Consider the following 18,175-nt stretch of genomic DNA (forward strand, 5'->3'; position numbering starts at 1 on the left):
CTTTGTAAAACAAAAGCACCACCGGCAAGCTCACAAAGTGATAATTAAGCCCCGCAGTTTCCCTGACCTGCCGCAATTTTCCCACGAGTTTTCCTCCTACCCTCCTAATTGTTGCCCTAACGAACCTCCAGTTAACCCTTCCGACATGCAAATCAACCCTTCACAGTTTGCCAGTTTTCGCGGCTTCATTGAATTAAACCGAACATCGGCTAATAAGAAAAGGGTTGGGTGTATTTGTTTGCGAGATGATTCTAGTTGTTTAATTAATGATCTTGCCCTTCTGAGGTTTGTTTAATTGCGGAGTTTAGGGCTGAGGGTTGTGAGGTGATAATTGCTTTGTTTCTGGGAAGTGAATTATTTAATTGTTTTGTTGAGACTGAATTTTATTAGCAAGCATAATTATTATCTTACCAATTATGTATCTACCTACTTATTAATAGCTGCAGCTAATCCAGCAGTATATATGCAGGTAGATTAATGATAATTAAGTGAAATTATGGTTAACTATAACATGCGCTCACATCCACTCATAAACCACAGGAAAATCAAAGCAATCTTGTAAACATTTATACTGCCTACCTCCCTGGGTATAGACTCCCTCAATCTTCCAAAAAACCTTTAAATTAAACTTAGCGCAAATCTTACATTTCCAAAACCGCCCAAACTTCACAACTCCTAAATCGCATTAACAGCAAAGTCTGTCCCCTCCTGAAAACCGCAAAAACCGAGTGGAGGAAAATCAAAGGAAAGTTAAATGAGCGAGTGTCCGCCCTCCGGCGTTAATTGCTTAATCGCCTCGTCGTGGGCGGGCTTAAGGCTCGCTAGAGGCTTCACGAGACGACGCCGACACGATTTATACATCAGACCTCCTGAATCTATGCAAAAGTCTTTGAGTATTAATTACACATGCTTGTTGTGATTTGCTTCCAGAAGCATCCTAAATAAAATCCACCTGCAATTGTTATTTTCTGAACGTTACCTATTAAATTTAATATCGTGAAAGAAAAATATGTTGACAAGGGGGTCGTATCTCGTCGCATAATAATTGATTGTCATAATGTAATGTTACGCATAAAACTCTTTTCGCATAATTTTTCTCCAGCTGAAAGAGAAAGTATTTTCGAAAATATTTTGCATAGTGTAAGGGTAAAAACACCAGAGCACCATTTTAAACAATATTTATTAGGGAATCACAATAATAATCAGAGTTTTGGACTTAGGTAATACGCGACGCCGATCACGCGCAAAAACCGATCTCTAGATGACAGACGTCATAGTGCTGTCGCAGAGGTTATTGTAGTGATGTGAAGACCGCTAAATTACGATACCGCCTTTTAATAGGTTGTGTAGAACAGGGTAGGTTAGGTTAGGTTAGGTTTCTTTTATAATTTTTCAGAAATGTTAATAGTTTCAGCACAATAACAATTATGCGAAATAAGTTTTATGCGTAACATTACATTATGACAATCAATTATTATGCGACCCAATATGGACCCGTTGACAAGTCGTGTCGTGAACGTCTCCTAGCCTGACTAAGCCAGCTTAATTGTCCGGACTGACCGCTTAGCCGAGCCCCGACTTCCTACAAGTCGGTAATCACAAGGCTGTTTAATTACCCGCCTCGGACACCGGGATTAATTCCGAGTTCACTTTGAGTACTTGTTTGCGAGGGGAGTCCCTCGGAGGTGTCGAGCGCTTTGATTGCTTTAATTTTTGTTTCTAATTGCGATTACGAGGTTGTTTTAGGGAGGATGACTTTGTGCTTTGCGTACCTACCTATTTATGATGTTATTAATTTTTATATGAAAATAAACGTTTTTTGATTTAATGAATTAAAGCGTCAACTAAATCCCTTTTGTGAATATATCAAGAGAGAAAAAGAAATTATTCAATTTGGGATTTGTTTTCATATGTCAATATCTTGACGGAGCTTTCTAAAAGCACTATTTGGAAAATATTGTGAACAACACAACTTTAGGCATTTGTCCGTAGGTACTCGTGTTACATCAGTGTGTCGATCAGTGAGTGTAATGGACATTTGAGTCAACGAGAAGCTATTACCCTTTACCCGATTACCTGAGTTCCGATTAATTAGTGGACACGCGATTGACGGAGGAGGAAGTCGTTACCGCTCGATCTTCTCGAGGACTACGGTGCTTCGCACGCCCTGAGAAATGTCACGTCTCTCGTCTAGGGGCTCTTCAAAGTCACATATACCTAAATATAGTCGTTAAATCGACCATATTATACAAAACCGATAATGAAAATAATCTGTTTGCGCAATGGTACACACTTAGGTTGGAGATTTGATTTCAATCAACCTAGAAATGTCTTATAAATGAGAAAATTAAAATTAAAAGAACCCAGGCTAAGAAGTCTCGATTACAAATTAAACAAGCCAAGTGTCAGCGGCGGTGATTTAAGGAGATGAGGAAGAATCTAATTACAACGAGTCTTTCCGTGGCCTTCTTTAATTGAGAACTTTCCAGTGGCGCCGCCAGGCCCCGCCGTGTTTGCATTTCCCCCTAATCGTAGTCCCGCGTCGATTACACTTTTTCACATTTTTTAATTTCGTTCGAGCTTTTAATTTTCTTCGCGCTCGCCTTTTCTTTTATAACGCCTCCTTCTTTCCGTTCGCCGGCGATATTTCTCACCGCCATTATGCGGGCCGTAATGAGATTTTCTTTCATTATGCTTAATCTCCCGATTAATTCAAATGTTAATCTCCTCTTTTCACGTAGCTTTTTTTACGAGCGAAACGCTACCGTGGCGAAACAGCGAGGCGTCGTCATCGTCAACGGATTTCGGGCGCGACATTTAAAATAATTAAGCGACGTGACTTTTTAGGCCGGCGCTGGTTCCCAGTGGGCGAGCACGTCCGAGGAATAGGAGATCGGCCGGGCCGATTAGGTCATCAATAATTTAATTCGCAACAAATTCAAAACGCCGGTCGGCCCCCAGATAGGTGCGTCGGGACGTGTCCGGAACGCCAATGGCGAGTCTAGGACTGGGCAAATTGAAAACACCTCCGGCGCGGCTGTAAACACGTCACGTGATTTAGGTTTTAATCAAGTAGGGACGCGCCGCCCAGTCGTAATTGTGACAAATCCTCTGTTTGTCCGAAGGAACTTTTAACTCGCCGGCGAAGCGGCCGTAACGGCTGTTCGCACGTGCCGCTCCTACCGGGGAGACGGTTTTTTGTCGACACATGTGCTCGCTTCCACCCCCGGAGGCTTGATTAATTTTTAATATTTTTTCTTCCAGTTCACGTACGCAATTTTCACTTTACCACTTACACGGTGCACTTTGTTCCGAACGGGAGTGATCAAGTCACGTGCCTGCAGTAAAACTATTGACATTTTTGAAATCTTGCTTCTTAGTGTCGGATCCGGGCCGTTCCCGTAGCAATGTGACTAGTCGCTAATTCCTATTACTATACGCGCTATTGGATACAGGTGTCTGACTAAATCATTTTTACACCTGCCACTTTTACTACCTATTATGAGATGTAACAGAAGTTTACCTGACCTATGTTTAAAGTGTAACAATAGTTAATTTATGTGTCACTAGTACATGCCATTGAGTGAGTTAAGGCGACGTTTAGCTCGCCCGCGCTCCTCCTACGGGCTCATTACCAATTAGCGACGATTAACACTGCAATCGTCCTCGACGAGGTAATAAAGTTAACTCGTCCGCAATCTGGGGAACGTAGTCGAAGAGACCTGACATTTCGCACTAAACACCTTTACGAAGACCTATTACTTACTAAGGACAGTGTGCGCGGGGGTTCACCTCGAAGATCGGCTACGTCAGCCATCTTCGGGCGCACGAGCGCCGAGCAAACTAGGAGTCGTAGTGGTCGCCATGGCCGAAATCGGCCGGAAGGATCATCATCATCATCACTAAGGACAGTAAACTGAGAGGTCTCGAAGGTTTGATACAAAAAGCGAGTAGGTAAAAGGGAAAATTTGATTTTTTTTATTTTGTTACTTTAATGTAGGTTATCAAATTCTAGTCATACGTCAGGTTAGGTGTACGGTAGGTGTATAGATGGCCTGATCTGTGGGATCCTATTTGTATGTTATTGGATAATAACATATGTATTATATAGTTATATATAACCTAACTCCAGGTGATTAGTAGACTTTATAAGTAAACTTGTCGTCTAAAGAAAGCCACATCTTTCCTCAAGATGGTGGTTTAACGATCTGTGCTCGGAAAACACAATGTACTCACCCAAAGAAAAGGGGTGTCTTGCGTACTGTAAAAAGCTTCAAAAGAATCCTTTGTTGAACCTCGTTTAAACCTCATCTTTCAGCAAGACAAAGGTGAAAGTGAAATGAAAAGCACAGCGATCTCCGTAATCCCAGATTTATGAAACTCACTTACGGGCAGACGTTAATCTGTTAGCGGAAGAAATATCTTTAACAGTAGAATCTACGGCGCTAATAACAATTATGGACTGACTTTTGGGTCCAACACGATGCCTATATTCAACTTTTTGCGCGAGTCATTATTTATATCCAATACCACTACAAACATAGTGCAGATTGAATAGTGAAGGAAGGATTAAGGGGCTCGCGATTTGATCGCTTCGTTGTCATCAATTCACTTATTTTAGACATATGCCAATGAACACACTTTGCATAATAATGCTAGTATGAAATAAAATTATTAACTATGTATTTACCTATTTTGTCATGAAGTTTTTGCACTTTGCAGAGTCTCGGCGCCTCTGTTCGTATAAAAGCCGCTTGCTCTTTAAGTAATCTGTCGCAATTATCGCGTGGCGCATATCCCGATTAGACGGCGCGACGACAATTAGGGCAGCGGACACTCGTGTTAGCGCAATGAGGAAACGCCTAAACACCGCTCGTTGTGCCAAAACGACTGCTTCATTGACAGCCCGACATCGAGCTGTCCAAAAATTCTATTTCCTTGTACTCTGAGCTGCAGATGTTGAGCGCCCAAAGAACTAGGTTTCTGACGAGTTTCCTATTTTCAGACAATTCATTACTTTCATTACAAGCTCGGATAAAAGGATAGAAATTAGTTGCGGCTTTTCTTCGGATTTTTATGCAGTCCCGGCTCGGGCCGGAGGCTCCCTCGTCCTAAAATTGGATGAAGATATATATTTTTATAACTCACATATTGTAAGTACATAGCTGATGATTCCAGACTCCGTATGAAATAAATACTAGGTGTATAGTAAGGAGGTCTGTTTACGTTCGGGGTTTTACTTCAACTAAAAGATAATAGCAAATATCAAATTATGATATTTCGTACATTAGTTATACCACAACAAAGCTCTATAAGTCCATAAGAATGGAATCAAACCATGACCTACGGATTAAAACCAGCGCCCTTAAAAACAGTCGGCTACCGCCACTAAGTAGGTACTCTTACGGTTGACTCCACGCCTGATTATTTTTTAAGCCTAATGGAAAAAACCACTAACGAAAACGAACGGTCAGCACACGCATCTACTCCCCTATTTATAAATCACATCCGCACTCTTTGTAAATTCACCTCCGTAACTGTAACCGACCCTCGCGGAGTTCAAAGAGTGCGCCGTCCGGGGCAATGTCCAAATTATAAATTCGCATTAGATCGGACGCGCACGGTTCGTTTACCATTTCATTTTGGTTCAATATCGCCACTCTACTTTGTTCCACACACTCCCTGCGGCCCCCACGCCCCCTCCAGTGCCTTAAGACGCCGGGAAATATCTGCGTTTTAAGCTATATTTCTTTCATCCCTCATTTTTGCAGTTCGTAGCAATCTGAAATCCAACACGTCCCCCGCAGGGCCCCCTCCTCCGGGGGGTTCCCCCTACGTATTCTTGTTCCCGGATAAAAAAAGCGATATCTATTTATAAAATGTACGCTTGTACGTAACGTGTGTGGACGAGGATTAGCGCATGTGTGTGTAGGCACGCGAGTGTACGTGGCCCGCTCATTTGCAAACCGTCTCCTGAGATGACGTCCTCCAGTTGGTTATCCTGTTCTTATTGCCCCCTTCTTTCCTTGATTGCTGTGTATGTGGAAAAGTTTGGAGCTCTTTCAGTGATGGAAATTGATTTTGTCGCGGAAACGGAAAAGTTATAATACGACTTAGGTACTTCCAAAGTGTTGTCATTAATACTTTTATTCTCATAACGTCCACGGGATCTTTTAAACGATGTTTCCGAAGAGAGAGTATAGAGTTGAGGAATGCTTTCACCGGGCGTTTATTTTTTGCAATGCTTTTAGTTCATTTTAAAGTTAAAGTAATTTCAGAAGCTATTTAAAAATTAAAAAGTGCTAGTGAGAGAGGACGGTGTCGGGAGGGAAACTATTCTAAATAAGTAATCTGAGAGTGGAGGCGGGCGGCACTCGGTGGCGGCGCAGTAGCCGCGCTCACGTATGAACGTAATTATAAAAATTGAAGGCAACTCGAGTCGCTCCTTGGGTCTCTCCCTCGCTCCCGCGGCGTCGTGCATTTTTTCGTACATATTAAACTCCCTCCCCGCGCCCGAGCCACTTCGCCCCGCGACTCCTCTTTTTAATCGATTTTCCCGACACAAGGGGTGAGTCCTCTGGGGTGAATGTAATTTTTTATGCGTTTTTTTCGACGGAGGAGACGGCCGCCGGAGGTGCCATTACGCCACGGCTTGCTGAGAATATTTTAATTATAAGGCATTAGCGCGTTTTATGATAGCACTCTCGCCAGAATTTATAAACGATCAGGTCTTAAAGTAATTAAATATTTGAACGCGGTGAGATTTCCCGAGCAGCCAGGGTAGTGGGATAATACTCCAGCCACTCGAGCATTAATATGATGGATAGAAAATTCGATGAAATCATTGCTTAATGGCCGTTAGGATTGCCGCGGGAGTGAAATTTGCATTTTAACGTTATACGCCGCAATCTGCACTAACTTATTTTTATTGCATGAGAAAGAAGGAAGTTATCGGATTTTTATTCGGTCTTATAACTTTTTGATTAACATAATTTTATAACACCTTGGTTTCTCTTTGTACTTTGCTATGTGCGCGCTCTGCTATGCAGATTATTATTTGCACCTAACATAAGATTCACGTTAACCAAACAAACTTCACAAGTCAGCCTACCAACATAATCTACGCGAATTTCTATAGAGATACAGCAATTGGATATAGGTACATGCTGATTCAATAGCACAAACGTTTTTGAACAACTTCAAAGTGTCCCGGCCACCCGCTGATTGATGGTGACCGTCCCTCTGCAACCGGCCAGTGGCGATTATCGCTTTAGATAGCGTGACACATCGTTTGCTCGGCTGTAGTAACGCTCGCCGATTGTTTTTGTTACAACCTAATTCTATCCGGTTCAAGGATATGGATTTATTTAATATCTATGTAATCTTTAACAGAAAAAACCGACTTCACAAAACAATTTGAAATGCAATTAAAATTATTAACGATATGATCATATGATCGGTAAAGCCGCAGCAGTAATATCATAACTTGAATGCAGCTGCAGTTGCTATCCGAATATCACCTTCACTTGTTTAACAGATGTTCTTATGAGAATCATACTATCTACAGAAGCTAGGATAATTTAGCAACTGTATCTATCAAATAAACCTACATTTTAAACTATGGGCCCGATTCGGATTTTGAACTAGATATCTATTAGACATCACCAAGATACGACAACGATATTTTTAAGATCTAGCCTGTCAAATTTGACATTTCGGCGATTCTGGAGATACTCTTGAACGATTTCCACAATGTCTAAAACGTCTCGTTAAGTATATCTCAAAACGATTTTAAAACGAACTTACTACAATAATTTAACGTAAAAGTGACATTAGTTGCCCGAATTGAGCTATCTGCTATTAAACTATCAGGTATCTGGTACATATTGTATCGTTATCTTCTCTTGAACGGATCTTGTTTTCCGAATACCGTGGTATATTTCAAACGGAAACACGCATCTTTCGTGTAATAAGCACATAACATCGTGAGTTAATTCGATTACTGCGGTAAGTAAAAGCGGACAAAGCGGATTCGAGTACTTTACTACCTACTTACTCTAGTGGCGGCACAAAGCGCCAACACCTAGGGCTTCGTGTTAAGGCGCCCTGGCAAGGCTTACATGAATAGAATACAGTGGAATAGTTTTTTATTCGTAATCACACAGACAATACACATATTTTGGATTTTGAACTAGATATCTATTATAGACATCATCAAGATACGACAACGATATTTTTAAGATCTAACCTGTCAAATTTGACATTTCCGCGATTCTGGAGATACGATTTTCACAATGTCTAAAACGTCTCGTTCTGTATTTTTAGATCTCAAAACGATTTTGATACGATCTTAAAACGATAATTTAACGTAAAAGTGACATTAATTGCCCGAATTGAGCTGCAAAAGATATCTAGTTGAAATCTAAACTAGTTGGTATCTAATACTGTATATCGTATCGTTCTCTTCTCTATAACGGATCTTGTTTTCCGAATACCGCGGCAGGTCTGAGAATGCGTTTATTAGGGAATTATGAAAAAAGTAGAAACGAAATAGGTATGTAATAATTCATTCGTTTCATTACGTACTTACCTACCTATATTCAAGGACAAATGTTGGTCAGTGTGAGGAGTACAGCCTACAGTTAACTTTTTTGCTCGTATTACAGGCCACACCCGGTATAATGTTCCTACCTAATACGTATCTTTCCACCATGAACTTTGTTTTTACTCTAAAGGTGACAGTCCATTTCCAACCGCAGCTGCACTACTGTTCATTTTACTATGAACATTGACAGTAACAGCGACGCGTTCAGTACCAGTAGTGCAGCTGCGGTCAGAAATGGAATGTTACCCTTAAAGTGACAGTCCATTTCCAACCGCAGCTGCACTACTGTTCATTTTACTATGGAAATTGACAGTAATAGCGACGCGTTCAGTACCAGTAGTGCAGCTGCGGTCAGAAATGGAATGTTACCCTAATAGCGCTGGAACGATTTTATAAATGTGCATAGTGTACAATGACAAGATCGTTGACCTAAGATTTAGTTTCAATTTGAATCGAAGAAGTTCATATTGAAATTTCATCAAAGTAAATACGCATATATTGCCATGCCGTTGCACTCGTCTATGTAGAGACGAGACAGGGAGACAGATACTTGCAATTATGTGTATTCATCAAAACAGATTCTTTGAAACTATGTTGTGAATTATTATCTACTTTTTCTACTCCAGCACTTATATGTGTCAATTAAATGACTGACAGTGATATCTAAAGCAATGTCATTTGAATGCTTTGTCTATAGGCTCATAAGATGACTGCTAGCAGTCATCTTATGAGTATAATACAACTGCTTTATTTTTTTTAAAGTTACAAGTTCCGATCATCTTGATTGAAAGAGGTATGTTTTCATTTACAATAATAACTCTTTTTTTTTTTTAAATAATAACTCAATTTTTTTTAAATAATAACTCTTTTTTTTTAAATAATAACTCTTTTTTTTAATAATAACTCTTTTTTTTTTAATAATAACTTTTTTTTTTTTTTTTTTTTTTTTTTTTTTTTTTTTTTTTTTTTTTTTTTTTTTTTTTGCTGCAGCTGTCATAGAAAAAGTAATGTATGCAACAGCTCATAATTGGTTCTTAAAATTCTCGGGTCTTTTTTTACAAAACTCGACTACGTCTTGTAGTGTGTATATTACACCATACCCACACACATACATGCGCATAGGTACTATAGTATTTAAGGCCTTGTAAGTGTTATTTAATTCATTATACGTTTATACTCGAACCTAGTTGTTTGTCTCAACGCCCATCCCTACACGGCGATCCTGCCAGTGCGGCCTCGTGCTGCACTGGCGGTGCGCTGCGCCAGCCAGAAATAATGGCCGTTGTCCTTGGTGAAAAATATTGGACCATTTGAATGAAAAGGGGAAGTTAATAAAAAAAAAATGTAATATAATAAAAGGACTAATACAAGAAAAAGTGAAAGTGTAAGGTTGAAAGACTAATAGAACTTTGGTTTGGTGTTTTACGACAAATAAACATTATGTGTAATGTGGGCGTAACTAAATAGTATAAGTGTTAAAATACATATATTAATATTTAAAATTGGACAAGTGGCGAAAAATCAGAAGTGGAAATGGACTAAAATAAAACAAATTATATTTTTTTAAATAAAAGTCTGTGAAGCTGGAAGTTGCAGCAGGGAGCTTGTTCGCGTCCCGGGACCCAGACGTGACCTTGCTGGAGATGGAGTCGAGGAGAATGGCGTGTGATTTTGTCACGGTCCCGCCACAACGGAAATGGAATTGAGAGATTTGGGGAAAGCCAGGAGCAGTATGACTATTTTAGGTTATGTTATAAGCAGTTGACTTGGTTGATGTTGATGACATTCTTTTTTTTTTTCGGGGAAACGTCGTGTTATATTCAACAGTTATTTTAAATTTCTTTTTCGTTGGTTGTAATATTAGCAATTGCTATCTTGGATTTTTTAACAGTGTTTTTATATAGTTTCTCAATAATAATTTCCCTAGTTTTTGGTGATGTGTGTTATTTTTTTTTATTAAATATGTATGCTTGATGACGAAATAACAATATGGTTAAAGGAATGGCACATATTCATAACGTTTCCTAGCTCCAAGTAAATTGAATGTATAGGTAATTTAATCTCATTTTAATATTTCGTGTTTTTATTTCATCTGTTTAACTTAACAATAGAACTTTTCTACACTTAGATACAATATTTGTCATAGCCTACAAATGAGGCGCGCCATCCGCGGCGCGTGTTCACATATAAGGAATTGGTATGTAGCTTCTGTTATTACATCTCAAATTTCATAGTCGTCGTGCACTGTTTTGAATCAAATATTTTTTTTGTTGTAATATTGAAGTTAAAGAGTAGAAAGAGTACTTAACACTTAGCACACTTATATTTTAAAATTTAAGAATGCGACGCAATATGTGCCTACTATTAACCATATACATATTATACTAAACTAACATTGTATACAATTTAGGATAATTTTATTTGGGTTTTAAGACATTTATTATTATGAATCATAATGTGTATCGGACTTGACATTTTAATACGGATGTGACATATTAATACAAAGTTACGAAGTGGCTTCGTTATAATAATGAGTAGAATATATGGGGATGGTACTGTATCGTGATAATATAGGAATTTATGAAAAGATATAGTTTTGTTGGTAAAAGAATGTTATGGTTTGTTTCAATGATGGATTATAAGGGTAGATGTTTCGTTAAATGTTTTGTTATTGTATGTGTATTGTGTGTGTTTGTAGTGTAGAGGTAAAATAAATACGTAAATGGTTTGGTTTTAGAGTTATAAATGGTATGATGGAATTTGTTAGATTTTTGGATGGCGATTAAGCATTTGTTGTTGGGAAAACTGATATATATGTAAGCTTTTCAAAGGACGATTAGCCTGATCAACTAAGAGTTGTTGAAATTTTTATATATGTTAAAGTTTTCAATGAATGAGTATTTTGTCTGCGATTTTGAATGGTTTTTTTTTTGTTGTAAAGATTGGGAAATTATGAATGATAATAATTGAAAAAAATGCCAATCGCATCTTCGGTGGCCCGAGAGGCGGCCTTGAGCGATTAGGTTAGCATGGGTACACCAAGACACAAGGCAGGTAGGGAATCCTTGGAGGTCTGACCATGATTCGATCGAGCATCAATCGTGGAGACTCCTTGGACACATGGAAGGATATAATGTAAGGATGTGTTAAAAGAACTGCCTGAATGAATAAATATAAAGTATGTTTGCGCGCTTAAAAAAAAATACCTTGTGTCTTGAGCAATAAATAAATAAATTTTATTACAAGGTCGGCCGACCACGAAAAATGCGTTGTGTACCCATGTCACAAGTATGTAATGCCCGCTTAAGAGGCACTATTGAAATGAGTCTTCTATAATTATAATGATTAACTGACGTCAGAAAAATAAAATGAATATGCATAAAGTAGGTAAGTAACAATTTTTATCACGGATAAAGACATTTTTTTTTTGCAAAGAAAAAAAACTAGGTGCCTAAAAAGAAACGATTTTTTTTATTGATTAATGTTAACATATATTATTTGTAGTTTTCTTTACATGTGTATCTTAAAACATATTTTTTTTTACTTTCACTTTGATAATTATATAGCTACTTGCATTGTTTCATATATAAATAAAATTATTTTAATGTTACATTTTAAGTGTATTTTTATCAGGTTAGTTACTTATGTAAAATACTAACTAACTAAAATGTTTCTTATGCAAAAATATTTTATTATATTTTTTTTTACATAATCTTTAAGGTTAATGTAAATTGTATTTTTTGTGTAAACAAACATTAAACTTAGCACATTGTTGCTACATTTAAGTCCAATTTCCAATTTTCTTTATAATTTGACTTTAACTTCTGCTATACTCGTAATAGCGTAATAAATGTGTTTACATATATGTAATCTCTTATTTTGTAATGCAGTTTATATTTTTTAAGCTTATCTGAGTGGCCCACTGTATACTAAAAAAAAATAGATTAACTTTTAGATTTTAATTATTTTTTTTTCTTCAAGGGGGGAGGTGTAGTGTGTATATTACACCATACCCACACACATACATGCGCATAGGTACTATAGTATTTAAGGCCTTGTAAGTGTTATTTAATTCATTATACGTTTATACTCGAACCTAGTTGTTTGTCTCAACGCCCATCCCTACAGTCTCGTTTTGTAACTTCGACCCTTGAATTTTAAGAACCCTTATTATATCACTGTTGCATAAACTACTATTAGATAGTATAAGTAGGTACCTATTATGTAATTCAAAGATGACTGATATGAGTCCCATACATGTTGCCTCCTTAGGATGACTAAGGGTAACATTCCATTTCTGACCGCAGCTGCACTACTGGTACTGAACGCGTCGCTGTTACTGTCAATTTCCATAGTAAAATGAACAGTAGTGCAGCTGCGGTTGGAAATGAACTGTCACCTTTAATGTCACAACTAAGTTAACACAGCAACAAAATCAATCCATCCATGTTAAGGATGCCTATAAAGAGCACGTATTCGCTATAAATACCTCTATGTACACACTACAAATTGAAAAATTGGTTAGGTATTATTTCGTCTACAAACCACTTGAAAGTTATAACACATGTGTTATTATGGTCCCACAAATCTCGATTCACCGTTCCAATGACTACAACAAGTCGAAAGTTTAAAGCTCCAGTATATTTGATACCTCAAGAGGCCTTCAAACTACGGCTTGCGGGCCCCGCAACATCAATAAATGTTAAGGTTTGGCCCGCAATATTTTGTTTTGTTATTACTTTGAATAAAAACCCTACCATGTATTCAGAATTATCCAAATGACCATCAGATATGGCTAAGGTTAACGCTGGCCTTATTCCAATAACATTCGCTCTGAGTCGAAGCTCCGTTAGCCTAATTGCTCGGCCGATGGGCGGGCGACAGTGATGCGCTGTCACTCGCTGTCCACTCCGCTACGTTTACGGAATACGCTGTTCGATGCTAAGATCGATTTGATGATAGAAATACATGGTAACTAGTTCAAAACCATACGTATCCCAATACTTAACATAGAGAGAGGTAATCAAATGCGGAGTATTCTAATAATTATAAATAATGTCTGCAAAACTCGTTTTAAATTCGTATTCCATCAGCAAAGTGTTGGAATTTATCAATTTCGTGCAAAGAAACCAGAAAATAAAATTTCAAGTGAATCTATGTTTACTGAGGAAAACATTTCTACCTAATCGCTTCAAATCTCTGTCCTTTAGATGTCGCTCAGCCTCTTATTTTGCCCAGTCTAATTGCGATCCATCACGCCGGACTGACTAGTATCACTTCGAACTGCCCTTTAGATAGTTGATACCTTTAATCAGCGTCGAAGTAAATGTTTATTTACCATTTAATACCTACACATTATCCAAATGCAGAAGAAAATAGGTACCTAGACTTTATAAAAGCTAATTAAAATGTATAATTGATTATAGCCTACAGCTCTGAAGTCAGTAGAAGCCCTGAACGTGAACAATGCGTTCTCTAGTCCAATAATAGCTTCCCTAATGAGATGTAAATGAGCAGAGAAACGCCGTCGCCAGCGCGTTATAATAACGCGTAACGACCTACAAGCCCGGATTAAGAAGCCCTTTGACTTAAACCTGGCTACCAAAGAAACTGACCATTCCATGCGCTTTCCTAACAACTCAAAACAAACTCTAAAACCAACCGAGTAAAGTTCAATCTTGAAGTTTGGTTTACGTTTCTTGGATGCGATGTGTGGTCGTTTTAGTATCACAATAGTGTGGCTATTTTGTAACTAATTGGCAGAAAGGGTTGCGAATTAACGTCAGGGCCGCGGCGTGTTGTGGCAGCCGGCTTTGTGCTCCGTAAATACCTCGTTTATAGGTTTCAATTATACAATCATGCAGATAGGATAAGTGAATGCGTTTGTTGGAAGCAAATATCCTTAATCAAATTAGATTAATCAAAAAGACTAGAGCATCTAAAGGCTTGTCTTTCTGTGTGAATTAATATGGTTTATTTATTATGTTGAATTTCTAGCTCAGCCAGACAGCCATATGTCAACCCTATTAACGTGGTGGAACATTTGGCCATTTACGGCGATCATTAGCATGTATATCCATGACATGCGTATGAGCAACGCCCGCTGCTGGTCTCATTACCAAGCCCACGATCCACCAATCGGAGCGAGCGATTGTTAACAGCCTGATTGAAAGCTATGCTCCGTTTCGCACGACATTATTCAAGCAGATTCCCGCATGAGATTAGGCCGGGATCGCGTCGGTGCAGAGATAAGTATAACTTAGGAGTCTGTAGAGGCAGTTCAAGCTATGATCGTATAAAGCTCGGTTATAAAGTCCAGCTTTCTGGTGATATTTACGACTTCTTTGCAAGCTTGTACAAAATTTTAACAATTATGATATACATATCAAGTGTATACAAGGGACAGTCAGCTGCAGAGATAGTTGATCCCCCTGCAAACAAATTTATATACAGGGAGTCAGTTATCTCTGCAGCTGACTGTACATCCCAACATAATATGAAAATAAACGTTATATTTTCCTTCATTGCGTTTCTTATGCAGCGGCACTATAGATAGCGAAAATTTTAAATATTTACTTAACTATGAACATTATTAGTGTCAATATTTTAAATCCATTCTTCGGTTACTTCAAAGGTGTCCATTCCAAAAAGTTAATATGTATCCGTGGGGCCCTGAATCTTTTAAAATAAATTTCATCTAGCTGCTTCATTATACAGTTCGCACTAGCGATATAAGGCCTGGTACCTTTTAACCAGAGAAAATAGGAGGGAAACTGGAGCAAGTATCTGTATCGGTGCACAATCGCTCTTGTGGCATGGCCCTTACTTTGAGGCTGCTATGTATTATGCATTCGCGAATATAGCCCGCATAAAGCAGCGTCCGAATCAATTACAGCGCGGGGCTCGTTAGAAACGCATCACGCATGTAAAATAACCTGCGCGAGCGACTTTCTTGATCCTGGAACAATGGAGAGCCCAAATTGGGTGGTGATAGTGTCTTTTTGGTTCGGTTTATATCTATGACAGCTGGTGCGAGTATTGTTCGGAACTAGTTTAAATTGCACTGTTTAGTTTAAATAGTCTACACATTACTATTAGTTTTCTTAAAACAAACATTTGTTGGTGGTACATAAGTCAATTTACAGGGTTCGTAAACGTACAATTTGTAAAGGCATTTGTAGCGACGATGACCCTCACTGTAAGAGGCTTAACCCCTTTGCAGCCGCGTCTGAGAGCTCGCGAGAAGGCGTTACACGTGTCGATACTTAACCCTATAGACAGCTGATTTATTTATAGCCGTACTGCGAGCTATTTACACTGTGTCAAAGTAGCACATATTTTATTTTAAGATGCAATTTCCCATTTTGTCTTAACTGAATAGCAATTTTATTGATACTTTATCTTACATACCTACCTTATATATTTAGTAAATAACCAAAGAACAAGGAGACTAATGTAAGGTTTCTTCTGTTACAGGTGGCAACCCTAGCACCCCGCAACCTCAGCCACAGCCGCAGGGTCTGATCGTGGAGACGGGCAACGGCGCCAGCGTGCTTCAGCTGCCGGCCACTACGCTCGAGCAGATCCGCCACATCGCCTCCGACCCTGGAGCGTCGACCTTGCGCCTGCCACCGCCCGCGCCCGAGCCACCTGCCGGCGCTCGCGAGCTCGACTTCGATCTCTGCTACGTGTGCAAGCACTGCAAAGTAGCATTTCCCTCGCCCGGGCCACTGCAAGCGCATCAAGCCCGGTCGTGCTACGCGGGCCGAGAGAATGCGCGAGGTGTTATCAGAGTCGTCCAGCCCGCGCTTGAGTGCCGCGCCTGCCCAGGGGAGCGCTTTCGCACAGGGGTAGACTTCCGTCGACACGCGGAGACAGAAGCGCATTTAAGGAACGCAGCGCCACCTCCGCCCCCTCCCGCCGAACCTCTGACGCACGAGATGGAGGACGTGGTAAACCAAATCACTCTGTTGGCTGCGCGCGCCGCGCAGGACGCCTCATCTCCGAAGGATTCCAACGCCAACTTCTGCGCACCTAGTCCCCGCTTTCCCCCGCCCGGCGAACTACCCCTCGCCAGCGCCGGACACTAATCCTAATCTGACGAAATGTATAGTTACTATCCTAGAGCCCCTCGCTCTCTCCGTTGTCCGACAACGCAGCAGTTCACTATTAGATCTTAACGCTTTTTTTCGTTGATGAATGTAGCCGCAGAAGCGGCACTTTCCTAATGAAACATTTAAAGCTTTTAGTTTAAGAATTAGGTTAATAACGAGCCGACCGTCGTCCCGTTTTAGAATCTAGTCGTTCTAGAATTTAGGGCCGACGGCCGGCGTTTAGTCGGCGGGTCGACGGCGCCGACGCCGCGCGCCGCACACTGGGAGGCGGCCGCGGCGAGCGCCGCGCGGCCGCGTATCGCGTGCGCACTCATATCATACGTTAGACAGGTTTTATTATATACGTTTATCGTGACAGCACGCGACCGCGGCCGCGTCGGCGCCTTCTCTTCTTTAACATCAACTCCCAGGAAAGCAAGTTCCTATCTTTATGGCATATAATATTATCGATATTGATAATTACGATTTAATTATTGTTTAAAGCTATGTAATACATACATATAATCGTTCTAATTTTAGGCATAGATACGTTCTCGTAAGAAGTTCCTGACGCATCGTAAATGTATGAAGATATATATAGTGATATATACGTATATGATTTTTTAAAACGAAGCGAAGTTAGGTACGTATGTTAAGCAGTAGAGCGGTGGCGGCCCCGCGCGGTCCCAGCTAGCCGGGCGCGCCTGTACGCGGGCTCGCCGCGCGTTACCTTTCGATGAAAGTGATGTCTGTACAGGCCAGGCCACGGCCGCGCCCGAGCCGCCCGCGGGCCGCGACACCGCGTAGGCTTATTGGTAACGGTTAATTATAATTATTATCGTAGCAAACTTTTCCAAAACGAACGAACTCGAAACTCGGGCTGCGCGCCAGCGCTCAGCCTACCTCGCAAACAAGTGAGTTTATTTTGGAACTAAGTGTGATTCTTGAATTTTTATTGATATAGTAATGATTATTAGTAGTGGCGTAAGTGAGTCCAAGGGCATGGAGGTACATGCGGCGCGGCGCCGGCGACGCGGCCCTCTCGCATGTACATTCATCACTTTACCGTGTGCGTGGAGTCCCTTATATTTTCGATGGCACAGATCAAGTTATTTGAAATATTTTACATATTTACATTTTATCTAGTGGAGTTTACTACAATATTTTATCTACGAGTGAATCCTACTACAACATTGATTTGTTTTTTAGTAAAGTGCAATGTTTTATTCCTCCGGTTACCGGAGGTCCTTGTTATCCTATAGGTATGTGTGCAATGACTGCGCGCGCGTCGCCTCCGCTTCCGATCTGCTCCTCGCTCTGTTCGCTACTGGAACGTTTTAACTGAAAATTGTATTCTACACTCAATATTGAGGAAATTATAGCGAAGAGAGCCCCCAGCAACTATGTAATGCAGACGAAATCTTTGGTAATATGGGAAAGTGCTACTATTTATACTTAGTCCTTGAGCAGTACGACT

At 39.9% G+C, this 18,175-nt stretch overlaps 1 protein-coding gene across 3 annotated transcripts in view; it reads left to right on the forward strand.

Annotated features, from left to right (window-relative positions):
* Positions 1-17,943, forward strand: part of LOC134652057 (zinc finger homeobox protein 4) — a 140,221-nt gene extending 122,278 nt beyond the window's left edge. For 2 of the 3 annotated variants that reach the window (XM_063507201.1, XM_063507202.1), the window contains exon 5: positions 16,082-17,943. In XM_063507201.1, the coding sequence (XP_063363271.1) occupies positions 16,082-16,695 (614 nt within the window). In that variant the 3' untranslated portion in view covers positions 16,696-17,943. The remainder of the gene's footprint in view (positions 1-16,081) is intronic. The other variant, XM_063507203.1, reaches the window with a different exon arrangement.
* The last annotated feature ends 232 nt before the right edge of the window (positions 17,944-18,175 follow it).

Source organism: Cydia amplana, chromosome 11 (genome assembly GCF_948474715.1).
Source record: "Cydia amplana chromosome 11, ilCydAmpl1.1, whole genome shotgun sequence".
Taxonomy (NCBI): domain Eukaryota; kingdom Metazoa; phylum Arthropoda; class Insecta; order Lepidoptera; family Tortricidae; genus Cydia; species Cydia amplana.